The 27,706-nt window shown below is 46.9% G+C and overlaps 1 protein-coding gene across 11 annotated transcripts in view; it reads left to right on the plus strand.

Moving 5' to 3' along the window:
- The window catches only part of LOC119950570 (transcription elongation regulator 1-like protein), a 924,053-nt gene that overhangs the window by 678,254 nt on the left and 218,093 nt on the right, over positions 1-27,706 (plus strand). For all 11 annotated transcript variants that reach the window (XM_038773098.1, XM_038773095.1, XM_038773090.1 and 8 more), the window contains 2 exons: positions 12,992-13,058; positions 23,888-24,023. In XM_038773098.1, the coding sequence (XP_038629026.1) occupies positions 12,992-13,058; positions 23,888-24,023 (203 nt within the window). The remainder of the gene's footprint in view (positions 1-12,991; positions 13,059-23,887; positions 24,024-27,706) is intronic.

Raw genomic sequence — 27,706 nt, forward strand, 5'->3', positions numbered from 1 at the left:
TTCGAGCTGACAGTTGGCCACCATGGAAATAGGATTACCCATTCCAAATACTTAATCAACTCTTGATGGGTTCTGTCAAAAATATGACTCCTCATTGTGACGGAGAACCTGTTCTGGCACAGTAACAAGGCATTCATTACCGAAAGTTTCCTTTGTAAGATTTATCATGCTATCAGTTTGCCAGGTACACACATGTTCGTATTCAAGCGACTGTTATAGATGTGTGTTGATGCCAAATATTAAATGTTGAGTTCATCAGGTGGATTCACATATAAGGGTGATTTTGAGCCCACACTCTCCACCCATGAATAACTAGTTCAAATTCTGAAGAGAATTTAGAATTTTCAGCCTCCTCTCCGATAGTGCGAATCATGCCACGGGAGTCTGGGAACCCACATTTAATACATTAGCATGTCGTTGACGAGCACTCTCTCCAGACCTGCCCACTCACAGAATATTCACTGGGCGCCAGCGTGCCATCACATCACCATCATTTACAACAGGTTTACAAAAGTGTGAACCTGGCGGCCTTAGCTCTGGGGGGGATATAGCAGGTGAACACTCAGGCAGCCATGATTCTCCATGGTCTTCATTGTTCAGGGTGCACCGGAGCAGGACACAGATAAGTCGGGACTGGAGTTCAGTCACTCAATCTGGGGGGCCTTACATTTCATTCACTTCAAGGTACTTTAAGGGGGTCTAGAGGCTGGCATGCTGGCATCACTTCCTGTGTCCTCCTTGCTGGGCTTGTGACCAAATCACCTCTGAGGGACTGCCCGCCCTCAATGGGAGCTGGAAAGTGGGTGGGAGGGGTGAATACTGATGGTCAGCACTGGAGGTGATTATGAGGTTCCTGGCTGGGATCCGATGAGAGGCCAAACCGCAAGGGCGGAGTAGGGTTCTTAAGAATGAGTTACACCCCTGCCTCATGAGGAATGAAGACTCTGACAGTTGAGGAAGCACAACTGAACAGTGAGTAGAACCCCACACTCACGCAGCACTCAGAGGACCAAGGGGTTAAGCGCTATTGAATTTCTATTCCACTTTTCATGCAAAGTTTATCTATTAGGAATTAGTGTGTAGGGCTGTGAAGTGGGAAAATAAGGATGCCATCTCGGTTTGTACTTGTAATGCTAATTCATAGAACCATAGAACCCTTACAAAGGGAGGCCATTCGGCCCTTTGAGTGTGCACCAATTCTCTGAAGGAACACCCCACCCAGACCCATGCACCCGCCCTATCCTGTAACCCCATCAAACCTTTTTTGGACACAGAGGCAGTTTAGTGTAGCCAATCCACATAACCTACAGTTTTGGACTGTGGGAGGAAACCGGAGCACCCAGAGGAAACCCACACAAATATGGAGAGAACGTACAAACTCCACACATACAGGTTTCCTTCTCATCAGCTCTGCCTTGTCTGCCGCAAAAGGCAGTAATATATTAAGTCACCCTTGATTGACAAGTCAACTGTGCCAATAAAATTTGTATAGTTAATATTCACTGCCATTGATTGGAGTCCCAACATTGAACTTAAATACTCATACAAGAGTTACCATCATACAGGATACACTTATGTGATCCCCAATGCAAGGCTTCATGGCAAAGTCTAGCATCACCCATCGCATTATCGGTCATATCTTTGCGGTGCCCCATGAGGATGCAGACGCGGGTATCATGCATTCACTCAATAGCCCTGTCACCGAAACGCTAGGATTGGGGAGGTTGAGCTTTGAGAAATTTCAGGAGAAATGTGCCAGTGAGCTCCAAGGTCCAGGCACCTAATCCTATTGGAGGTGAGAGGGACAGGTGTGGGAATATTCCTGTGTGAGAGGGAGAGTGTGAGACCTAGTTGAGAAGTCCTCACAAAGGGGGAAGTGGATGCGTGGACGTCCTAGAAAAGGAGACAGCTGACAGGAATCTTTGCTCTCTTTGGTTTTCATCTCGTTTCAGTGCATGATTCTGGCGAATCATGGAGCCTGCTGAGTTGCCGTTTTTACTCATAGTGATAGAGCAGAGACAGCAATGTGCCACTACATGCAGTCAGGACCAGTGCCCCACTGAGTGGGTGGCTGGACCCTTAGCTGTACAGGGAGCAGCACCAGATATTCTGACATCGGACATCCTACCTGCAGATGTCAGAGGCACAGTACCAGGGAAGACTGTGCCTGTCCCGTTGAATGGTGGACCACCTTTGCCATATCCTGCAAGAGCAGGCACCACATAGAATGGGAGGACACCCACTGTCTGTGGACCTTAAAGTGAGGGCCACTCTGAACTTCTATGTGAGCGGTTCATTTCAGGGCAGCACTGATGATCTGTGTGGTATCTTCTAGTTAACGCACACAAATGCACTAGGGAGGGTACAGATGCCTTTTATGCAAGGACCCACATGTATATCAACACGGACCAGGACTAGAAGAGCCATAGTCTTCACCCATTTAGCAATCATGCCCAGGTGAAGGGTGTGATAGACTGCACTCATGTGGCCCTGTGCTTTCCATGGCATCATGGGGCACCATAATGAATTGCAAGGATTCCACTCCCTCTATCTAGATTGTCTGTGACCACACAATTCGAATCATACAGGTGTGTGCCCATTTTCTGGCGACCATCCATGATAGTTACATCCTGGGGCGCTTGCAGACGTGTTTGGGGGAGACGTGTGTCTGGAGGGATGGCTCCGTGGGGATGAGGGGTACTCAGTAAGGACATGGCTGATGACACCGTTTCAGAGGCCATAAATTGAGGTGGAGACTCACTACAACACGGTTCATACTACAGTGTGCATGCTGGTCGAGCAGGCGATTCGATCATTGAAGATGCGATTCTGGTGCCTGGACAGGTGCCCTCCAAAATCACCCCCAGACAGAAAAGTGTCCCACATATTAGTGGTCTGCTGCACTCTCCGCAACTTGGCGCTGCAGAGGGGCGACCACCTGGACTCGGAGAAGATGAAAAAGCAGTGGAGGAGGGCGATGATAGGCAACCTGCGGAGAAGGAGGAGGAGGAGGGACTTCAGGATATGGCACGGGCCCGCATAAGCCGTCAGGCTAGACGCGTCCTCATAGACTCTAGGTTTTGGGAGGAGCAGGACTAGGCATGAGGAGATCTCCTATTGTTGATTGTAATATCATCATTAGTGGGTAGGTTTCAGTGATGGTGGCCAAATCAATGGGCAAGGCACTAAAGCCTTTGCCAGACTCTGCAGGAGAATGACGATGACTTGCATTGATGCGTGGATGTCCTAGAAGAGTGACAGCTGACAGGAATCTTCACTGCTCTCTTTGGTTTTCATCTCGTTTCAGTGCATGATCTGGCGAATCATGGAGCCTGCTGAGTTGCCATTTCTACTCATAGTGATAGAGCAGCAGCAGAGACAGCAACGTGCCACTACATGCAGTCAGGACCAGTGCTCCTCTATTCCTCAGCAATAAGTCTGGCTCCTGCCTGACAGAGATCTGAACACGTCCTGCCAATGAAAGGGCTTATAATGGAGTTTAGAGAAACGGGATGAACTGTCTTCTACAGCAGGGTGAGGTCAGGGATTGTGTTTGATTCCTCTAACTAACCTCCGGGATGGATCAGTCTCTCTACACTGATACTGTAGGCGGGATTCACACCGTTTTTCTCACCGAAGCTGACACTTAGATCATAAGATCATAAGATATAGGAGCAGAATTAGGTCATTTGGCCCATCGGGTCTGCTCCGCCATTCATTCATGGCTGTTATGTTTCTTATCCCCATTCTCTTTTCTTCTCCCTGTCACCCTGTATTCCCTTATTAATCAAGAACCTATCTATCTCAAAAACACTCAGTGACTTGGCCACCACAGCCTTCTGCGGCAAGAAGTCCCACAGATTCACCACCCTCTGGCTGAAGCCAATTCCTGCCGCCCAGTGATTTAAAATATAAAGACAATTCCAACTGTTGAAATAAAGATACTGACTTAAGGTGGTCGGAGATCATTTCATGCAGATTACGAAGATTCTGATAGCTTCTAAAGTGGATTACAAATAAGCAGCAGGCAGAGAGAATTCTAAAGAAAGCTTTGATATCCATAGCAGCAAATCAGTGCTTCCAGGGGTAGTAGGGGTGGAATATGAGATGTGTCAGGCCCAGTGGCTACCAGCTCACGTACACATTCCCTTCACTTTCTGGGAGGCACTGAAGGCAGTGATCAGGGAGAGATAACAGCACACAGGGCTCATAAAGACAGGGGAGAGAAGGCAACTAGACAGCTGTTGATCGACTCCATACTGGAAGTGGATCGGCAGTACACCACAGCCCCGACCATGGAGCAGCCAGCAGAGAGGACAAGATTACAAATGGAATTCTACTGGGAAAACAGTGAGCCAGCTCCGCTGGACACAGTGGGGCGGGGGGAGCGGGGGGGGAGGGGGGGGGGGGGGGGGCTGGCCCATCAGGCGGCTACACCAGAGATAGCACAGATCAAGGACAAGAAGGCATGGGTGGGTCACAGCTCAAAAAGAGATAATTGGAGTTTTTGCAACCTTCTACCAGGAACTGTACACATCCGAGCGAAGATGAAACAGCTCCTGGATGGGCTGGTCTACTCGGCTGTGGAGGAGGAAAAGGGACAGAGACTGGAAGCATTGTTGGGTCGAGAGGAGTTCATGGAGTGCATCAACTCCATGCAATCCAGGAAGGCATTGGGACCTGATGGGATCCCGCAGGGTTTCTACAAAAGTTTTGCCACAGCACTGGCCCCGTACCTGCTGGATATGTTGAATGACTAGCTGACGAGGGTACCCTGCCACCCACGCTGGAACAGGCTTCGATTTCACTGATTCCAAAGAAAGTCAAAGACCCGGCAGAGTGTGGGTCATTCAAACCCATCTCACTCCTGAACACTGACGCAAAGTCCCAGCAAAAGTTCTGGCGAGACGATGGGAGAGTTGTTTGCAGAAGATCAGAGTGGGTTTGTCAAGGCAGACGGCTGACGGCAAACACCAGATGCCTGCTGAGCATGGTCATGTCCCCACTCAGGGAGGAGACACCAGAGGTGATCATCTCCTTTGACACAGAGAAGGCCTTTGACCGTTGGAATGGAAGTACCTCATTAAGGTACTGGATCGGTCTGGGTTCTGGTCAGTGTTCTCCTCATGGGTAAAGCTGCTGTACAGTGTTCCCATGACGAGCGCATGGTTGGATGCCAACAGCTCAAATTACCTCCAGCTGCACAGAGGCACGAGGTAGGCATGTCTGTTGTTCCTGCTACTATTCACTTTGGCAATTGAACCACTGGCTATCGCGCTCAGATCAGCGGAGGAGTGGAGATGCATTTGACAGCTTGAGGATGTAAGAGCGATACTGAATTAAATGGATAGAGGTGGGAGGAAGTACTAGACCTTGAACTAGGGGGAGTACTCTGGAGCGAGAGTAAGCTCCACTTCTGCATACACGAGGCTGAACCTGATGCAATTGAAGGTGGTGTACAGGGCACACCTGACGCATGAACGTGTTCTTCCAGGGGGTGGAAGGTAGATGTGAGTAATATCAGGAGGTTCCAACCAACCACTACCACATGTTCTGGTCCTGCCCAAGACTGATTGGTTTCTGGACTACTTTCAGGCCATGTCCAAGTTCGCAGGGGTTAAGATGAAGCCATGTCCATTGGTGGTGGTCTTTGGGGTGTCAGAATAAGAACAGCCAGAACTCTTCCGAGGGGAGGGGGCGACGTTATAGCCTTTGCTTTGCTAATAGCCCAGCAGGCAACTCTGACTCAGCTGGAGATCAGCAATGCCGCCCAAGGCCTCAGACTGGCTGGCTGACCTGGTGGAATTCCTGAGGCGAGAAAAGGTGCAATTTGCCATTGGGTCAGAGGAAGGGTTCCACTCCAGGTGGAAGCAGTTCACCGCCATCTTTGAAGAATTGATTGTGACCAGCAGCTTAGGGGAGGAGGGGGGTGAAGACGAGGGGGAGGAAAGTCAAGGGTGGGGGATGGGGGGGGGGGGATGTGGGGGGGGGGTGGGGGGGGAGACACTGGGTGGGGGTGGGCAGCATTCACGCTACTAAAAAAACAACAAATTGGTTGCACTACATCCGTTGCTCGGATGCTCATGAGCAGTGTCAATGTTATGTTGCTTTACAACTTGTTGAATAAAAATATATTTTAAAAAATCAATGGGGAGGATCGACCATGTAATTTCTGTCATTAAAAGTTTCCATGCATTTACAGGACTGAGTAGGCTGTTAGAAGAGGGACAGAAACGTTGCTAAAGAAGAGAAAAGGCAAGCATCTAAGCATGTGACTTCTCTAAGGCTGATGTAAAGGAGTGGCTGACCTAAATTAGATAAAGGAAGCATGCAATAGTTGGGCGAGAAGGAAAGTGACCACCATTTGAATGAGCATTTGTGATTTGGAAGATTGTGGCTATGTATAGGACTGCCATAAACCTGATGACCACCTTTCAATATCGAAGACATGTGATAACCTCACCAGGTTAGCAAAGGGAAGTGTATTTTCAGATGAGTAACAAGGCTGGTAGCTGGATCACAGAGAAGCCATTAGATATTTGCTGGAACAATTGTCACTGAACTTTGCTCAAACAGGTCTAACAAGTCGCAGCCCCCCCCCTCCACCCCCCCCCCCCCACCTCACTCCCGTTCAATAGTTGGAACTTTACACCCAGGGCATACGCTCAAAGAACAAATAAAACAACGCCTCCCAGTCCGTTCTGGTTACAGAAGCAGAACCAAAAGCCAACACCCTTAAACTCCCCCAAGGGGCCACACGGTCCCCATTCCGTCACCCTGACTACTACCCCCCTCATTCCCGAACATAAAACGGATAGTAACTATGACCCTTCTCAAAACAGCCCCAACCAACTGTACCCATTAAAGTCCCAATCAAAACCATTCAGTCAGGTCCAAGTCCATGCTACTTGACAAAAGCCTCTGCCTGCTCTGACATATTGAGAAAATGGGCCGGGATTCTCCAACCCTGCGCTGGGCGGAGAATCCCCGGGGGGGAGGCGCGAATCTCGCCCCGACGCCAGCTTCCTTATTTTCTGGCGCTGTTTGTCGGGTGCCGGCGGCATTCCCGTCGAGCCTTTCGGGGGCCGTTAACTGCACCCCCCCCCTGCGATTCTCCAGGCCCTGATGGGCCGAGTGGCCGACGAGTTTGGCCCAGCCCGCCGGCGTGGATTACTCACCTCACACAAGGCGGGACCTGGAAGGTAAGTGTGCGGGGCCGTCCTGGGGGGAGGGGGGAGTGGGGGGAACTGACCCCGGGTGGTGGCCCCCACGGTGGCCTGGCCCGCAATCGAGGCTGACCGATCGGTGGGCGGGCTGGTTCCGTGGGGGCCTACTTTACTCCACGCGGGGCCCCTGTAGGGCTCCGCCATATTGCCCGGGGGCCGGCACGGAGAAGGGAACTCCCGCACATGCGCAGAAATACGCCACCCATTCCACGCATGCGCAGAAATACGCAGGCCGTTCCGCCATTGCGCAAACTTGCGCGGGCTGTCTGGCGCCGGCTGGAGCTACAGGAACCACTTCGGCGGCAACCTAGCCCCCTAGAAAGGTGAGAATTCCTCACTTTCGGGGGCCATTGACACCGGAGTGGTTGGCAGCGGTTTGCACACCGGCGTGGGGACATAGACCCATTATTGGAAAATCCCGCCCATTGAATCTTTTGACTGAAAAGTAACTCTCAGCCTTGTCGAATGCATGAACCCAAACATGACTCAACTCTTGAATAACTCTGACTTCACCCTATTAAAAGCCGCACACCGCTCCACCAACTCTGCGCCGACAACTTTGTATATCCTGATGACGCCTCCTTACCATTTCGAGTCCTGATGCACCTTGGCCCATTGTCGAACCTGCTCCTTTTCCTGGAAGCTGAAGAATCCAATAATCACCACCCGTGGCGACTCATTCACCCAAAGTTTCCGCCGGAGTATTCGGTGGACCCGTTCCAACTGCGGATGGGACATCCCACCAAAAGCTTTGCAAACATCTGGGAGAAGTAATCAGTCGGCTTCAGGCCCTCCATCCCTTCTGGCAACTCCATGGGCCTGGGGTTTTGCCTACTAGACCTGTTCTCCAAGTCATCCATCTTTGCCCTCAGAGCCTTGTTCCTCTCCTCCACTAACATAATCTCATCTTCTAACTAGGTGAGTTGTTCCTCATGCCGTGACAAAGCTGCCTCCACCGCTTTCAGCACCACTCCATGCTCTTTCACCGCCTCCAAGGTTATTTTCCAGCTTCTCCCAGATGTGGCCAAATGCCTCCTCAATTGCCCGCTTCAGGGTTTCCATCGTCACCCTGCCCTGCACCTCAAAATGCTTCACAAGTTGTTTTTCAAACTCCTGCGCCATCACCCCAGTCAGCGTTTCCAGCGTGATATGAGCAGTGAAATCCAAGGCTGGGTCCATCGCCATCCCTCCTTATGAGCTTCATGGCCTTATTGGCTTCATCGAAGGATTATACCCTGCATTCTTCTTGCCACCAGCCTTCTTGGTATATTTCCTTATCCCTCACGATTGGATGGTTTTGGTAACCAAAATCCATGGGAACCAGGTTAAAAAGTCCAAAAAACAAAGACCATAGCGGGAGCTATCCTATCTGCGACTTTCTCCCACCAGTCTCCACCGGAAGTCTTAAATATTTATTTAAAAACTTAAGATATTGAATATGTATTACACATTTGGACCAAATAGATTGAATCCAAGTGTGCATGTCCTCAAAAGGTAAGGAAAGATTCAAGAAGAAAGAACTAAGACTGAACTTTCCACAACTCATTAAATATTATAGTATCATTTGACTGTCATACAACAATTTAGTTCCAAAGGAAAGGCCAGAATCATGATCCTGACTAATTATAAACCTGTTAGTTTAACATGCATGGTTGGAACACAATCAAGTCTATGTAGAGAAAACAAATCAAAAATATTTGAAGTGATTAAAATAATTCATCTCAGTAAATATTTCAGTTTTCTGAGGGGCTAAGACCTCACACTGTATATTTTTATAATATATATAAATATATTGCTATTTCTTATTTCAAAACAAAACTGAACAAAAAACATTCAAGTTGCTGAATATATGACTACCTGAACAAAAGAAGCAACTTGGCAGCTTTAGGAAAACTCACAACTCTTTATCTCTGAGGAGCCACAAATAACCAGCTGGAGACTGCACAGCCCAACTTCAAAGTGAACTATAAAAAGGCCATCTACAAATCCTCAGAAGGAGACTGGTGGACTGTTAAACCAAAAGACTATCCAATCTTTCTTTCAGTTCGTAATGGCTGAGACAGTTACCAACCTTTGAAATCTAGCCACATTCAAAACAATGGATACACATCCTTTGTTGTAGGCCAGGTGTTGAGGTCTCTGGATTGTTGGACCGATAATATTGCCTTGCCGAGCTGAAGAGTTCAGTCTGTTGTTATCATCTCACCAGCAGTCATAGCTGGCCTCATCCAGTCTGCTTCTATAGTAATAAACTTTATTAGTGTCACAAGTAGGCTTACATTAACACTGCAATTAAGTTACTGTGAAAATCCCCTAGTTGCCATACTCTGGCACATTTACCCTGAGGGAGAATTCAGAATGTCCAGTTCACCTAATAAGCATGTCTTTCAGGATGAGTGGGAGGAAACCAGACCACAGAGAGGAAACCCACGCAGACACGGGGAGAACTTACAGACTCCGCACAAACAGTGACCCAAGCTGGGAATCAAACCCGGGTCCCTGCCGCTGTGAATCAAGAGTGCTAACCACTGTGCTTCTGCTGGTAATTCTGTGCCATTGTCTACACGAGTGTTTCTTCTCCGTTTGCCGATCTCATCTGATGAAGCCCACACCACTGGAAAAGTGAATTCTCCAACATTTGTTTTCAGCCCACCAACCTCCTTGAAGGAATACCTCTTTGGACTGAGATCGTGTACTCTGACACCCATGTAAACCAATATTTATTTTCTCTGTGGTCTCGATACAGTAAATCCTTATTTTCTCCCAGTCCTCTCTTTACTGACTAATTATGGGGTGACCTTGTGACCTTCCTTTCCATGTTTTGAGTGTGTGCAAATAAGAGTTCATCCTCGCGCGTTTGCTGTGGGGAAATTAATAGAAAATTGGATCAAACCAAAATCGAGAGTTGGGAAATACACCACCGCTTATAAAGAGGGAAACAAATCAAAACCCCCTTTTTTTTTGTTTATGGATGGGTGGTGAGAGGAAAAATTATTCCTGTCCAAATTAACCCCCACCCTCTCCGTGACAGTTTATTCAAACAAATGTATTTCAGTTCTTCTGAATGAGTAACCAAATTGATTGAAAAGGATTAAGTGGTGGATGTTTCTTCCCAATCTTTCAGAAGGCACCTGATAAGGTGCCTGTCAAAAAGCTTATGTCTAGAGTGAAAGCACTTGGGACAAAGGAGGAAGTAATATATTGGATAATAAATTGCACAGTTAATTGGATACAGAGTTTGATCAATGGCAGTCATTTTAATTGGACAAGTAAGGAACCCAAGGGTAAATTCCCAGGACCTCTCCTGTTCAGAGTATTTGTCAATGAAATTAATGAAGCTATAAGTAAGCTAAAAGTAAGTCTTCAGATTCCAACAATGTATGTAGGAAAGCGTGATGTACAAGGGAAAATGATAAATCCCTGAGGTATCTTAAAAAATATCTTAACAAGCGGGCAAAGGATCTCAAATAGCATTTCATCTAAAACAAATTGCAAAGTTACAGTGGAAATGATGAATATAGCAAATAAGGAAGTAAATAAAGATTCATCACAAATTTAGCCATGTTTAATAGTTAGTCAGGCGTTGAACAAACTGTCTTAGTATAAGCAGCATTGATGAAAAGGTGCAAAGGTATTAAATAAATTCTCAGTAGAAAAAAGATGAAGTAGGAAATCTTATTGAAGGTGAAGGAAATTATGAATGATAACTAAAGATAAATTCACACTTCTTGGAGTTGATTTTGACTAACAGTGGTATCAGTGCATGGCAGGGTGTTGGGGGTGGGGGGTGGGGTACGGTGGTTGCGGGGTGCCGATATATGCATGCCCAAAATATATCATCAGCATGAGGCCTTGCGGAGTTTAAGTACGTGACTTTATTACAAAGATTGGTGGGTTGTCCAGCCAGTCGTGTCAGCAGCAGAATGCCATCCACTTCCTCTATGTGATTTGTGACAGGAGTTTAGGAGCAGCACATCCGAACATTGAATACACATCTTAAAAGAAGATTACATTCACTGAATTTGATTCACGCTTTCATCTTCAATTATTCCTGTGCCGTATGTAGGAGGTGACTGGAAGGAGGGGAGAGGTTACCCCTCTCCAAGATTTTCAGACATCTCCCTGGAAGTGTTGCTGGTAGCAGTCAGGGATGGGAGGAATGCTTTTTCCCTGCAAAGTGGGAAAGAAGTTGAAATGTAAATGTATCATTCAAATCATCTACTCGTACATGTTTGCTAACCAGAAATTATCAAGTATTAACGAATCTGACAAGGCCACCAAGAAAGTTGACAACACAAGAATTACACAAGAGTTACCATTTTAAGGCTGGAAGATATATAGGATTTGGTGCTAAAGGTCAAAGTAACTCAACATTCCCTTCACTGACAGTGGTGACGCAAATGAAAGCATGCAAATCTTAAGAAAGGCTTATGAAACTGAAGGTATTAAATAGGTGATGTGGTTCTGGAGGTGATTTAACAGCCAGACCAGGGTAATAGTAGTGATGGACTTGATAGGTATTGACATTTGTCAGCAAGTACTGACTTGTTAACTCTTGAAATTTTCATGGGGCTTTTTCCAATCTCCTAATTTTGACAGAAAATTGATGCAAAGACCAGAGAAGCAGTGGTTAATGGCTTTCCTTCAGGATTTTCTCTCAGAGTTATGACAGGAGAATGGTGAACCTCTGTAAAAAATATAAGCCCATCTACCAGCAGGAAACATTGAGAGTTAGCCTGTGTGCTCATAGAATACGCTGTGCAGTAATTACTGGCTTCATTACAGCATTCAGAAGTGAACTGAATGAATTCCTCATTTAATGAAGAGGACAGAAATAAGAACTTATCTCAGGAAATTGGGCGCAATCATACCTTGAAAGTGCCCTCCAGCAGTGACCCTGCCAGAGTTCATGGGGTTATTCGGAAAACAATTAATTTGGATGGGCCCAGCAGACATCCACAACCTAGGCATAACTCAACAGCCTGCTACCCTATAGAACATAGAACATACAGTGCAAAAGGAGGCCATTCGGGCCATCGAGTCTGCACCGACCCACTTAAGCCCTCACTTCCACCCTATCCCTGTAACCCAATAACCCCTCCCAACCTTTTTGGTCACAAAGGGCAATTTAGCATGGCCAATCCACCTAACCTGCACGTCTTTGTTCTGTGGGAGGAAACCGGTGCGCCCGGAGGAACCCACGCAGACACGGAGAGAACGTGCAGACTCTGCGCAAACAGTGACCCAGCTGGGAATCGAACCTGGGACCCTGGCGCTGTGACGCCACAGTGCTATCCACTTGTGCTACTGTACTGCCCCTGCTGCCTATGTGACAGGAAATTATGTCACCCAGTAGGCACACCCTGGGGCGGTGACCAGCACCTCTGAGATAATATTCACAGTTCATCTTTGCCTCCCTGGGTTGGATTCGTTGGCGCTGTGGTGGGGCCTTCTTGCAACGTTTTGAGGTATTCTGGTCACACAATGTTTTAAAGAAGGTCAAGTGGAGTCCTGGACTGAGTCCTGTATAATGTAACAAGCATTTTGTATCAAGCTACTTCATCTCAGATATTTAAAAGATTGTTTTTAAAATCTTCTTTGTGCCGAATCTCGTTCTTTTTATTTGGCAGATTATTAAATGTAATTTCAAATTTTCAGACAATTATGGACTCCCACACATGTACATTAACTATTATGATTATCTCTTTAAAAATGAACTCTGGTATAATCAAAAGCATGTAACTGAAACTGTTCTATTTCATTAGCAAAAGATGAAACTTCTAATCAAGAGGAGGCCAATGAGGAGCACCTAATGAAAACAAAGAGAAACAAGTATGTCAATTATTTTGTTCACTTTGATATTCTTATTATCTTGTGTTTTGTGTGTCTACATTGTACCACATACTTTGTAAATGCACAGCATTTAATTTTGTTAAATTATGCTTGATTTTAAAATATTGCATCCTTAGTCGTTTAACAAGATCTCATTTGAACTTCATATAGATTTAGATTTAGAACAGTACAGCACAGAACAGGCCCTTCGGCCCTCGATGCTGTGCCGAGCAATGATCACCCTACTCAAACTCACGTATCCACCCTATACCCGTAACCCAACAACTCCCCCTTAACCTTACTTTTTAGGACACTACGGGCAATTTAGCATGGCCAATCCACCTAACCCGCACATCTTTGGACTGTGGGAGGAAACCGGAGCACCCGGAGAAAACCCACGCACACACGGGGAGGACGTGCAGACTCCGCACAGACAGTGACCCAGCCGGGAACCGAACCTGGGACCCTGGAGCTGTGAAGCATTGATGCTAACCACTATGCTACCGTGCTGCCCCACTATTTGATGCTATTTGATGAAAATAATTTAATCTTCACCAGTAGTTGAGGGCATTACCATTCAACAGTATGACCTGCGCACATGCACTATATATGTTAGGTCAGAGTAATTATTTGAGCTCTGTGGTGTCTACAGTTTACAGCATATTCTAAAGGCAGGATTGTCCCAGCCTCGGCAAGGCCAGGAAAATAGCATGGAGCTACATTGAGACAACTTCCCAACATAGCCCCTCCACCATCAGGGGAATTTCCCAGCATTGGGACTGGAAGTGGAGCAGCTCCCTGTCAAGGGGGAGGACGGGGGGTGGCCAGGCAAGCATCCAATTTAAACATTTACAGTCTGTGTCCAGGTTGATGCTTTGGGCCTGTCAACATTTTTCCTGCGGCAGAGAATTCGCCCCCACCCCCGTCATTTGGCAACGTTGTCAGCTTCATGGGAATTGTTGCTCTGTTACGGTTCCAACAGCGTCGCCAATACTGTGGGTATTTCTGTTTATCTTGGTGAAGCCTTTCCTTATATCGATCAAATGACCACACAACCAGTTAGTTCGTTCAAAAGATGGTTTATTTACATACACAAGAGTTATTTCAACATGCAAACACAATATCTACTATGAGTTAAACTACACCTATCAGCTACAATAACCTACACTTAACTTCAGGCCAACCGACACTGTGCAAGTGGATAAGGCCTTTATCTGGATTCCACTTGACTGGTTCGAAGAAATTGGCTCTGCTGGGCTGATCCATCAGGTAGCGACCGTTGGTCTTGAACTTGGCTGGCTGTTCCTGCTACAATTGGGTTGGCACAGGCCGGATCCAAAAGAGACAGAACACATGTGTCCTCTTTTATCCCTCTGGGATTTTGCGCTCTTTGGGGCGGTTCTTAACCATGCACCCAATAGTTCGACTGGGCTCTGATAACTTTCTTCGATTTCGGCCAATAAAGGGGCGGTGTCTTGGTGGCTGAGCGGGTTCTTTGCGGTCATTGACCTTGGCAGTTGTGCTTTCTGAGTAAGGGGAGTGGCACCGATCAGTCTGTGGCTGTAGTGGTTGCTTGATTGGAGTTCTATTGTCCTGGGAAAATGGACCATTAAAATGCAAATGAGAGGGGGCTTCGATCAGGTCTCGTTCCCTGCGTTTTAGATACACATAGGCTGTGTATCTGGCTGAGTCCTGGGTTGGCCATAATTCCCATGGTCCTTTGCAGGTGGCCATCTTAGATGGCTACAGAATGATCTCTGGTAATCAATTGGAGCTGAAAACTCAATGTCCCAAAGAGGGTGAAAGTATGGATAGTGCTGAGGCAAGGAGTGTTCCCATTTGGTCTCAATGGGCCATCCAAAGGGGCCTATCTTTTTGCTTACTCTGATTATTAAGTTTTTACTTATTTCTCTGAAGTTGTGTCCATGTCGAGGTGCCCTCTCAATCCCTGTATCAGCAGTGCCCATTTTTCCATTAGATGTGCGAAGGTTTCAGAGCTGCTGGTCGACTGGTTATGCTGGCAGCATTAAGAGCTGCGAAAGTTCTGTGAAATTCCATCCCTATGATGAAGATTAATAATTTTTCTATTGGCTATGTTGAAATTAGACTCGAGGCAAGGAATTTGCACTTTGTGATAGTATTACTGCAAGCCCTGACCTTGAAGAAAGCACACAAAGGTCTCGCACTATCTATCGCACTATCTACCATTGAAAGGTTTCAATGTGACACCAGGTCAAAGGGATCTCCAGGTCTCTAGCAACTGTGATGTCATTAAAGAGACTAAACAGCCAATCTCATTGAAGTATTCCCATGGACCGTAAACTAGGAAATAAAATGCACTAATTATTATTAACATAAGCAGAGAGCAAAGTAAAGATTGGTAAATACAAATGGGAATGAGATTGAAGCTGAAGTATCATGAACATGTTTTCAAACAGTTTTATTATCTTAACAACTAATGTAATGATTATAGTAATGGTCAGACAATATGAAGCCCTCAAGGGAAACTATCATTTATAATAATGAGCACATATCAGCTTCAGGGTATATTCACTCCTATCCCATTACTCTCCTTCACATTATCTAAAGCAATGTCGTGTGCTTCCAGAGTATGTTTAAAGGCTCTTTTACCTGCCAGAAATCACCATTTGGAATTAACATCAGTGATCTTGGTGAGTAATAAGGAAAGGGGATGCCCGGCACTGCATCTGAACTTGGTGACAAGAGCCTTGTCCTCACAATGGATACAACTGCAGGGTGTGAGACACCGAAGGTTGGACGTTTGAGCACCAGGGTTGGGATTCTCCGACCCCCCGCCGGGTGGGACCATGCTGCGCCGGTCGGCGGGCACCCTGCGGCGATTCTCCGGCCCGCGATGGGCCGAAGTCCCGCCGCTGACAAGGCTCTCCCGCCGGCACGGATTAAACCACCTTCCGTACCGGCAGGATTGGCGGCACGGGCGGGTCCGGGGTCTTGGGGGTTGGGGCGTGTGGCAATCTGACCCCGGGGGGTGTCCCCACGGTGGCCTGGCCAGCAATCGGGGCCCACCGATCGGCGGGCGGGCCTGTGCCGTGGGGCACTCTTTTTCTTCACCATGGCGAAGGCGGAAGAGACCCCGTCCCCTGCACATGCGCGGGGATGACGTCAGTAGTCGCTGATGCTCCGGCGCATGCGCAGACTTACGCCGGCCGGCGAAGTCCTTTCGGCCCCGGCTGGCGTGGCACCAAAGGCCAGCCGACGGAGCGGGAACCACTCCGGCGCGGGCCTAGCCCCTCAATGTGAGGGCTTCACCCCTAAAGGTGCGGAGACCTCCACACCTTTAGGGCGACCCGACGCCGGAGTGGTTCACGCCACTCCCAACACGCCGGGACCCCCAGCCCCGCTGGGTAGGGGAGAATCCCGGCCCAGGACAGTAATGTGACAGAGCCTCATTGCCTTGAGGTGACAAGGTTCTCCCACTTAATGGTAAACTTCGCAGATGAACACTCTGAACATCGAAATGCAGTTGGCTGACAGCAGCGCACACATGCTCTGAGTGTGGATTCATAGCATGAATCGCCTGTCGACAGACAGAGCACATGGAGTTGCATGTTATGTGTCTTGTCCATGTGTGAACAAATCTTGAACATTCCATATTACCCTTTCAAAAATGAGAAGATAGGAGAACACTGCCCCAATGTTACACAGCCAACAATAAATTTGACATGACCCTGCAAAGCATGGGAACGAGGTTCATTCCACAAGCGAACTTAACATTAAAGTGGAGGCATCACTGATATGGAGAATGATTTGGGAAAACTCCACACACAATGCCGTGTGAAACTACACAGACAAGAGACCCATGACAGCGACATCCGTAATAACTGGTGGGAGGGACTTGGTATCACTTATGATTGACAGCAACACAGTGGATCATAAAAAGGAGGCATACAAAAGAGGAAATGCGTGCGCTTCTATTTTGATTTGTGTACATTATGTACATGTTGTGAACACCTATGCCACCATAATGCTCCTAAATATTTGTAACTTTCCTAACCCTACCGCTATGTCTTTGAGCTTCCACGACATCCATATCATGCATGTAGGCAGTCTGCTATCTCCAACTCTATGTTGTCTATAATGACCCTAGCGGGTGCCCTCTTGATGCCTGAGACCTGGAGAACCCCAGCCTGCTTTGGGTATCCTGTTGTGGGGCAGGTACATCCCCCTCTTACCAGATTGTGACCCCAAGCCTGCTCTAGAACTAGATCTCATCCAGATGTGTGTCTCTGTGCTGGTGGAGGGTGTGATGGATATTCTGCAGTGGCGTCCTCTGGTTCCTCACCCAAGGTGTCATCAGGCTGAAGCTGCCTGTGAAAGAAAGGAGAAATTATTAATGCATGTCAGGTTACCTCTGGATCCTCATCTGGGTGTGTGCTGCCCACCTCACTATCATTGCAGGTATGGTTGATGTCCTTTCCAGCTAGCCCTGTGGCTTGTCTTTTGAACTCCATGAGGAACTTGAGGTTGTAGACTCTCCCAGTCTGGGTTCTCCCCATTTTATCGCCCGCAAGCCGGTCATGAATGAAGACAAAGAGTGTGAGCAAGACATATGCCAAGGCAGATAAAGGTGCTTGGCAGGCGTGTGTGGTGAGTGGAGCTATAGATGGGATCAGAACGTAAGCTCCAGAGGAGATGAGAGCAGATTAAGATGTAATAGAGTGAGTGGTGATGTACCTTGAGCTGGCAGTGAGTCAGGTGCCAGTGTAGGTGTGATGGGCTTGAGATGATTGACCTACCCTGGCGACATGGATGAGATCATTTGTCCTCTTCCTGCACCAAGTTGACTTATTCTGCGTGGCGTTGTGCCTCTCAAACAAAATTGTTAACGTTGCTGGAGCTTCTGCAGCCAGAACGGGTGTAGAGGACATCGCTGCTGGCCTCAACTGCATCAAACAGGCATACCAGTTAGCGTTGGGAGAAGCCATCTTCTTCGGGTTAAGAGCCATTTCTCTCATCTGTAGCTATCCTGGGCAGTGTGGTAGTCACCACTAGTGGCATGTTATATGTATTACGGCACTGCCCGTATATTAAAGGTACAACGGTAAGTCCCTGCCTACTGGCTCAGCCCAGCAGGCGGCGTATAAACGTGTGTGCTCTCCGATGCTGCAGCCATTCTGGTTCCAGCTACAGGAGGCACCACATCTTGCTCAATAAAGCCTCGATTGTTCCACTATTCTCGTCTTTGTGGTAATTGATAGTGCATCAGGCAGCAGAGATAAACAAAGATCTACGGAGTTCCGATTAAACATAGTGTCCAGATTGCGGAAGCTGTGAGCTCACAAAGGGGTAGGCGAACTGGAGGCATCCTCCAGCGTTTCTTGTGTGTGCGTAATTACTGAAGCAGGAAGTGGACAATGTGAAACAACAAAATGGCCTTTGTAGCCAGCTCCTGCAAGTACTGCAATGAGGGAGGGGGGTAGAATCCCACCCATAGTAAATCAAAGGATAGCAGAGCAGGGTTACGATTTGAGTAAATGTAATTAGAATGTGGCAGGAAGGGACAGAGAGTAAAAACTTAGTGCACCAGCAGATAAGGCCTGAGATTGCAAAAAATAACAATGACAGAGTGAAAGGCTCTGCACCTGTGTGCACGTAGCATTTCTAACAAAATGGATGAATTGTTAGCACTGATAGAAATAAATTTGAATGCCCCGATAATCATTAAGGAGACATGGCTGCAGGCTGATCAACGCTGAGACCTGAATATTGAATGGTACTCAACATCTTGATAAGATAGTGAGCTAGGAAAAGTGGTGGAGTAGCTGTTAATTAAGAATGTCATTTGTACACGAGTAAGAGATAACCTTAACTCGAAACTGCAATATGTAGAATCACTTTGGGTGAGAATAAAAAATAGGAAAGGTAAGGAGGTCACTTGTGATAAACAAAGATAAAATTTATAGGCCTCCTGACTGCAGCTATACAGTAGAACAGAGTATACAGAAAGAAACAAATGGAGCTGGATTTTCCAAAAACGGGGCTATGTCCCCATGCCAGCGTCAAAACGCTGGCGTTTCACTCTGGACTTTCCTTAAGAAAGTCAACGCCACGCAGCTCTGGCTGCGGATATGGAGCCCCACATGACCAGTCGGGAGTTCGCGCATGCGCATGGCGGCGGCCTGCGACGGCCAACCTTTGCAATATGGCGGACTCGCACCGCGGACCGACATGGAAAATGCAGGCCCCTCCGAGATCGCGTGCGCCCGTGGATCAGTGCCGCCCGATCGCTCCGCTGGTCGTCCATGAGGCCCCCTCGGTGAATAATACCCCTGCCCCCCACCAGGGTGGCCGGGGACTGAGTCCGCTGCCGCTACCCAAGGTTCCTGATGGCCGTTATGTGGTTAGAACCATGCCATCAGGAATTGGCCAGCTGCACGCAGAGAATCGCGGGGGTGGGGCCTCTGTCAATGGCCCCCTACCCGCGCCGCGTAGATCGCGCGCGTGCATTCCCAAGCGATTCTCCGTGGTTCGAAGAATCGCTTCAGCGACGCCGGTCACGATTTCCGTGTAAACACCCATTCTCCGTGTTCAGCGCAAAGGCTCGGAGAAGCCAGCCCATGGAGCGTGTAAGATATATGCATTGAGCTGTGCATTTGCAGTGTGGAGAGCTGAACAGCGGGGATTTTCCGCGCCTCCCTCAGCGTGTTTCACGGTGGCTGGAGGCGGGGTCTTCTTCTCCCATTGCTATCAATGGGCTCTCCCACTGAATCCAAATCTGCCACTGGGAAAACTGCGGCAGGGGTTCTCCGTCTACAGGTCCAGAAGATCCTCCCCAAAGTTTCAGTCTGTTTTATATTTTAATGGCAACAAACACTAACAGTTCCACCAATATTGCAACTGCACAATCTGGGCCAATGTCTCATCTGTTTTATTAATTATGCCTCCTTAAAATAAAGAGACGCATGACAATGTGCTTCCTTATTGATGGTGCCAAGGCAAACCAGTTTCGTCTTTGTGGTTCAATCAAAAAGAGGCAACAGCTTTAAATGCTGTAAAATGCTTCAGCAATATTAGGAAACAAACATTTTCCTTATTATGTTCCTGCTGTCTACACAATTCTACACTTATATTTCATGAAAATAAAATTAGGGCAGAATTGATTTGAACTTTCATTGTTTTTTACAATAACATTTTAGAATTTTGTGCAACTGTGGAGACAAAGATAAATTTACAGAATGAAAAATGTCACACTTTAATGAAAACATTTTCCAAAGAAGTAGGCCCAATAATGTGCTGTGAGCTTCTTGATGACTTGAACTAGTCTGCTAATGAGTTAATTATTACGTTTGTACTGTTATGTGCATTGCCTCTTGTCATATCATAACATGCTCTCTGATGAAAACTGAATTTTAATTGTGCAGAACATTTGTTAGGTTCCTGCAGAGTACAGTAGGTATTTATGTCCTTTGCATAATCAGTTCCAGCAGATGAATAGAATAACTGATTAACATGCTTGGACATTGTAATGATCTTTACATGGGTATGGACAGAAGGGGCTGACAGGACATGGAAAGACCACTCGGGGGCAGCACTGGCAGGTATAAAGGGGGAAGCAAGCAGCCTTCAAGCCTCTTTGGGCTGATTAGACTGTGAGGAGAACAAAGGCAGAGATTTAGCTCAGGTCTGCTAGTGTGGTCAGTAAGAGCTCACTCAGTTATTTAAGTTGTGTTACTCAATAAACTTTATGTAAAATTTCTGGACGACTTCGAGCCTTCTGCCGGAAGCCTTTGCTGTAACTGAATTGAGTAGCACATGTTACCTGCCATTCAGGTAACAAAACATGGACATGGTTATGTACAGAAGGGGCTGATGGGACATGGAAAGATCACTACAAACATTTGCCCAATTTAGAGTTTGGTGGGGTCAGGTTTTGCGAGCATCATAGAATTGCCAATATAGTGTAATAAATATTAACAACAATGAACTGTTGCAGTGATTCATAAAAATGTAGCCCCGTGTTAGTCATACAGATAGCTGCAGGATCCATTAATGTTTTTCAGACGGTCGGATTAGCCTCTCATGGCCATATCCTTCAGGAATATCCAGAGAGTAATCACAGGCAAAATCTTATGCTCTCCCTGTCAAGGGTTTGGTGTCAGGGGGCATTTAATCTGGTGGGAGGGGACAGATCGAGACCCTGCCATTCCACTGCCTCCAACCCACTTAAGACCAGTGTGGGAAGGCCCATGGAGGCCACCCTCCCACCACCACCACCACCAATTGAGGCCCTTCTGTAGAATCCACTCTTCGTAAAGTATACTGTGGTACTTTTGGACCTAAAACTTAAAATCAAGCACAGTGTTTGGAGCGTTCATGCATAATTATGGTTAGGTCTTCTGAAACGAATCTCAACAATAGAGAACTATTATAAGTAAAAGACCAATTCCCCATTCGGTTTGCAGCATTTTAATGAAGTTACATAATGTTGAATTAAAATAATGCTAAAATACATAATGCATGAAGACGCTGTTGATTTTAAAAAGCTCAATTGGCACAAACCTTATCCTGTAATTTTGCTAATGCATAATATATAAGTTATTAAAGGCACCATACCATGACATGATACCACTGTGGTTTTTATCAGCCTGCTTCTTCATTCACATTAATCTAGCCATTAAATTTATTTAATCCTATAGTCTAGTGGCTGTATTTTCCAACAAATTCTAAAGCTTTCTCCACCCATAGAGAAAATACCAGGATAAACAAAGTAAGTAACAGGCACTAACTACTCCATTAGGGAAGCATGGTGGCACACTGGTTAGCACTGCTGCTTCACAGCGTAAGGGACCTGGGTTCAATTCCAACTACAGCCTTGGGTAACTGTCTATGGCATTCTCCCCATGTCTGGTTTCCTCACACAGCCTAAAGATATGCAGGTTAGATGGGTTGGCCATGATAAATTGCTCCTTCGTGTCCAAAGATGTGGAGGTTAGGTGGGGTTACGAGGATACGTATGTGCTCTTTCAGAGGGTCAATGCAGACTCAATGGGCCAAATGGCCTCCTTCAACACTGTAGGGATTCTTTGATTATAACCTCTAATCTACATTTTGTCTCCATTCATGGAAGAATGTGCTAACAATGACAGTTTTTTAAAAATCCCTGTTATAATAATAATCTTATAATACTCTTTATTAGTGTCACAAGTAGGGTTACATTAACACTGCAATGAAGTTACTGTGAAAGTTTCCTAGTCACCACACTACGGCGCCTGTTCGGTTACACTGAGCGAGAATTCAGAATGGCAAATTCACCTAACAAGCACATCTTGCAGGACTTCTGGGACAAACTTGGAGCACCTGGAAGAAACCCACACAGACAAGGGGAGAACTTGCAGACTCTGCACAGACAGTAACCCAAGCCGGGAATCGAACCTGGGTCCCTGGTGCTGTGAAACAACAGTGCTAACCAATGTGCTATCGTAGGTCGTTGTTTTACAGAAAAAGATTCTGCAGTTGGCAGCTGAGGGAAATGAAAACTATAGGGAACGTTTTGTCTCACACGCAAAGGCTGGAGAATGTTTCATTGACCGTTCACGCCAATTAGAAAATGAACAGAATGTTCATTATCCGATTGAGTAACAGTCAAGAATAATCCAAGCAACCTTTCCCCCAGGTCAGATATTCTATAACTAACAAGTGCAATTATTCAATGAGGACTTTAAAGGAACCACAATTATTTTAATGTGTTTTTTCTCTCCCACTTGGGGCTGCGGAAAGCAGTGTCCTGGAAATTAGTCTTTAATATCTGGATATTCCAAGGCAGTCCTGGAGGGTTGAAACCCTAGCAGTACTACAAGGAACTGGTGATGTCTACATTTTTAACTGTCCTGCACAAGAAAGCAAGAGCAGTTTTATCTCTTGAGGATTTTAATAAAAGTTCATTTCACAGGCATTGCTGAAAGGGACTTAAGTCTTAGCTATGGCAAAGTGGGGCAATACTCATGCTATGTCATTGGCTGAACATGGTATGCTTGAGTTTGTGACATTTTTATCTGGATATCCCAGGTCTGAAGGCTAAGATGAACCTTTAGCCTAAAATCAGCAAGTTGTAGATTTACATTAGATTTAGATTTATTGTCGCGTGTACCGAGGTACAATGAAAAGTATTGTTCTGCGTAATGTCCAGTCCGGTCGTACCATACATGAAAAATGTAGGACATATGATAAATACGCAACGTAAATACATAGGCATAGACATCGGGTGAAGCACACAAATTGTAGTGCCACACAGTAGAGAAGATGTGTGGAGATCAGTTCAGTCCATAATAGATGCATTCAGGATTCTGGTAACAGCGGGGAAGAAGCTGTTTTTCAATCTGTTAGTGTGTGTTCTCAGACTTTTGTATCTTCTGCCAGATGGAAGAAGTTGGAAGAGACAATAATCCAGGTGGGAGGTGTCTTTGATTATGCTGCCCACTTTCCAAAGGCAGCGAGAGGTGCAGATAGAGTCAATGGACAGGAAGTGGGTTAGCGTGATGGACTGGGCTGTGTTCGCGACTCTCTATAGTTTCTTATGACCTTGGGCCAAGCAGTTGCCATACCAAGCTGTGCTGAAATCAGATAGGATGCTTCTATGGCGGATCTGTAAAAATTGGTAAGAGTCAATGTGGACATGCAATTGTCAATGATTCCAACACTGAAGTCATGGAATACTATTATGCAAATGTATCAAGTGGAAATGGAAATTGGCAACATTTCAATTTGTATTATCTCTAAAAGCAGAAAATATAACCATGTCTCTCACTATTAACTCAAATCAATATTATGAAAATCATTTTTTTTTAAAGAACTGAACAGCCAGAGGTTGCTAATTCAGCAAAAGAAGAAATGCAGGGAAGAAGTTTGGAAAATACGCCACACAGAACAGTTGCTCCATTAGAAGAACGTATAAATCATTTCCGGGATATGCTGCTGGAGAGAGGGGTAAGAAGAACGCAGAAATTTATTCTGCATCAATTTATTTTACTTAATCATTCACTTAACAATGATTGTTTATGTTTCAGTATGTTGCATGATGATTTAAATCAAAAGACGCAACTTTTGTCCACTGGAATGATGTAGCTTATGTAAATGATGCTATTCCCTTGGAGGTGAGGACATTTCTCAGGAGATACTGGGCGGCATTCTCTCAGCCCAGGCCAGGCCAGAGAATCGCCGGGCCATGCGGGAATCGCACGATGCCGCCTCGACGCCGGTCCGTTGATTCCCTGGAGAGTGGAGAATTGGCGCCGGCGCGACGCCAGTCGGGGACCGCTCTACGCAGCCCCCCCCCCCCCCCCCGGCGATTCTCCACCTGGGATGGGCAGAGCAGCCATAAAAAAAAATCAAAATCCCACCGACGCCATCCACGTGTGGTCTTACCCGGCGGGACATCGGCGTGCATCCATTTGGGGGCAGCCTGGTGGGGTGTGAGGGGCGGTCCAACCCCGGGTGGGATCTCCGCACTGGCCCAGCCCGCGATCGGGGACTACCGATCATCAGGCCGGCCTCTCGTGCTGGTGTTCCGCGCCGGCCATGTAGCCCTACGCCATGTTGTGTCGGGGCCGGCGCGGAGAAGGGAGCCACTGCGCATGGCGCAATCGCGCCAGTCGCACTGCGCATGCGCAGTCCCCCGGCACCCATCTGACGCCGGATTCGGAAGCTGGAGTGGCGTGGGTCGCTCCAGTGCCATGCTGGACCCCTGTTGCGATCAGAATCGCTGCTCCTGAGGGCATGTTGACGCCGTTGAGAAACACAATGGCGTTTACAACGGCGTCCACACTTAACCTCAGGAGCAGAGAATCCTGTCACTAAAGTTACTCCAGATATAATGTTGTCCAAACTCCGAGTGTTATGATCCTGAACATGCCCTCAGGAAATGACCATGCTGTGGATTGTGGGGTTCAGCAGTAAGTGATCTCACTTGCATGGGTCAGGTGCGCTGCAGCATCATTTTGGGTGCATCTCCACAGACCATGAATTTAAATCTCCACCGTCTGGCCCCTCCTGTTACCGGAGGAGGGTTGAAGCAATGGTGACGTAAATCGTAAGTGCCGTCGGAATCTGCTTGGAAAACCCATCGCTACAGATGAGATATCTCCTGGAATACCACCTCCCAAGCTGGTCTTGGTCCAGCAAACTTCCTGCAAAGTGTTGCAGATGTAGGTAATTAATTCCTCCAGCCAGTTAGTCATCACCAACATTGCAGCAAGTGCAGAAACTGTCTTCACTGCTCAGACATGAGATGAATGTTTCCTGATTGACGATTGAAATCTACACCCTGTGACTCAGGCCACTATCCCCCTGATCACAGTGTGGTTAATTCTCCTTCCGATAAGGCACAATAGTTCTTCTTTTCCTCTGAGCTCGGAATTCCTGTTCACTCATCCTCTGTACATCTTTTCTTTTGCTATTTATATATTTTTCCAGTGGATACATGTGTGATGATGCCCCGGTAAGCCTTATAAATGTAAGCCTGGTGCAACCAGAAGTCAGTAACCTCCAGGGTCAGTAACCTCATTAAGAGATATGTCGCCTCAGTATTTGAGGGCTTCACCAGAATTAGTGAAGCCGCATCAGGAGCTGAAGCTTCATAGTTTCAAGGTTGTTCTTCAGACTGATAATCTTCAATCAGTTCAACATCTAGTAGGATACATCCTCATATCTGGCCCTGTAATGGACAAGGCTTGATAATTATTCTGACTAGCTGAAGACAGTGACAGCTGACTGTACTATACTGTAGATGATTCACATCATCATCATCTCTCCTTCAGGTCTGCTCATGTGCCTTCCAAGGAATTATGAGGTTTGTCCTCTTGAGTGTTTTTAAAAATTCATTTATGGGATGTGGGTGTCGCTGGCTAGGGCAGCATTTATTACCCATTCCTAATTGCCCTTGAGAGGTTGGTGGTGAGCTGCGTTCTTGAATTCCTGCAGTCCATGTGGCGTAGGTACACCCACAGTGCTGTTCGGGGAGAAGTTCTAGGATTTTGACCCAATGACAGTGAAGGAACACCAATATATTTCCAAGTCAGGATGGTGAGTGGCTCAAAGAGGATCTTCCAGATGGTGGTGTTCCCATGTATCTGCTGTCCTTGACCTTCTAGATGGTAGTAATCATGGGTTTGGAAGGTGTTGCCTAAGGAGCCTTGTTGGTTCCTGCAGTATATCTTGTAGATGGTACAAAATGCTGTCATTGTTTGTCAGTGCTGGAGGGATTGAATGTTTGTGGGAGAGTGCCAATCAAGCAGGCTGCTATGTCCTGGCTGGTGCCGAGCTTCCTGAGAACTGTTGGAGCTGCACTCATCCATGCAAGTGGAGATTATTCTATTACACTCCTGACGTGTGCCTTGGAGATGGTGGACAGGCTATGGGGAGTCGGGAGGTGAATTACTCACCGCAGAATTCCTACCATCTTACCCACTTTTATAGTCACTGTATTTATATGGGTAGACCAGTTCAGTTTCTGGACAATGGTAACCCCAAGGATGTCTCCTTTGTTGGACAGTAAGAAGTCTTACAACACCAGGTTAAAGTCCAACAGGTTTGTTTCAAACACGAGCTTTCGGAGCACGGCTCCTTCTTCAGGTGAATGGAAAGGCTTGTTCCAGAAATGTTTATATAGACACAGTCAGAGATGCCCCGGAATGCGAGCACCTGCAGGCAATCAAATCATCAAAGATGCAGAGAGAGAGGTAACTCCAGGTTAAAGAGGTGTGAATTGTCCCAAGCCAGTTCAGTCGGTAGGCCTCTGCAAGTCCAGGCTTGTTGGTGGGGGCCGAATGTAATGCGACATTGCGTTGACGACAACGAATAAACGGGCATCGTGCGACTATCAACAGGCAGGACTGTTCCCTTCCAGTTGGGGAACACTTCAGCAGTCAAGGGCATACAGCCTCTGATCTCCGGGTCAGCATTCTACAAGGAGGCCTTCAGGAGACGCGACAACGCAAAATTGCTGAGCAAAAACTTATAGCTAAGTTCCGCACGCATGAATGCGGACTCAACCGGGATCTGGGATTCATGTCGCATTACATTCGGCCCCCACCAACAAGCCTGGACCTGCAGAGGCCTACCGACTGAACTGGCTTGGGACAATTCACACCTCTTTAACCTGGAGTTACCTCTCTCTCTGCATCTTTGATGATTTGATTGCCTGCAGGTGCTCGCATTCCGGGGCATCTCTGACTGTGTCTATATAAACATTTCTGGAACAAGCCTTTCCATTCACCTGAAGAAGGAGCCGTGCTCCGAAAGCTCGTGTTTGAAACAAACCTGTTGGACTTTAACCTGGTGTTGTAAGACTTCTTACTGTGCTCACCCCAGTCCAACGCCGGCATCTCCACATCCTTTGTTGGAGGTAGACATTGCCTTGCACCTCTGTGGCACGAATGTTACTTGCCACTTGCCAGCCCAAGCCTGGATATTATCCAAGCACTGCTGCATTTGCATGTGGACTGCTTCAGTATCTGTGCAAAGGGTGCTGAACATTGTGCAGTCGTCAGGGAACAGCCCCACATCTGACCTTGTGATGGAAGGAAGATTATTGATGAAGCAGCTGAAGATGATTGGGACTAGGACATGTGTCTTGAGTTGTTATCATTCTCCTCCCCAATCTCACATCCAAT

The sequence above is a fragment of the Scyliorhinus canicula genome, chromosome 16 (genome assembly GCF_902713615.1).
Source record: "Scyliorhinus canicula chromosome 16, sScyCan1.1, whole genome shotgun sequence".
Taxonomy (NCBI): domain Eukaryota; kingdom Metazoa; phylum Chordata; class Chondrichthyes; order Carcharhiniformes; family Scyliorhinidae; genus Scyliorhinus; species Scyliorhinus canicula.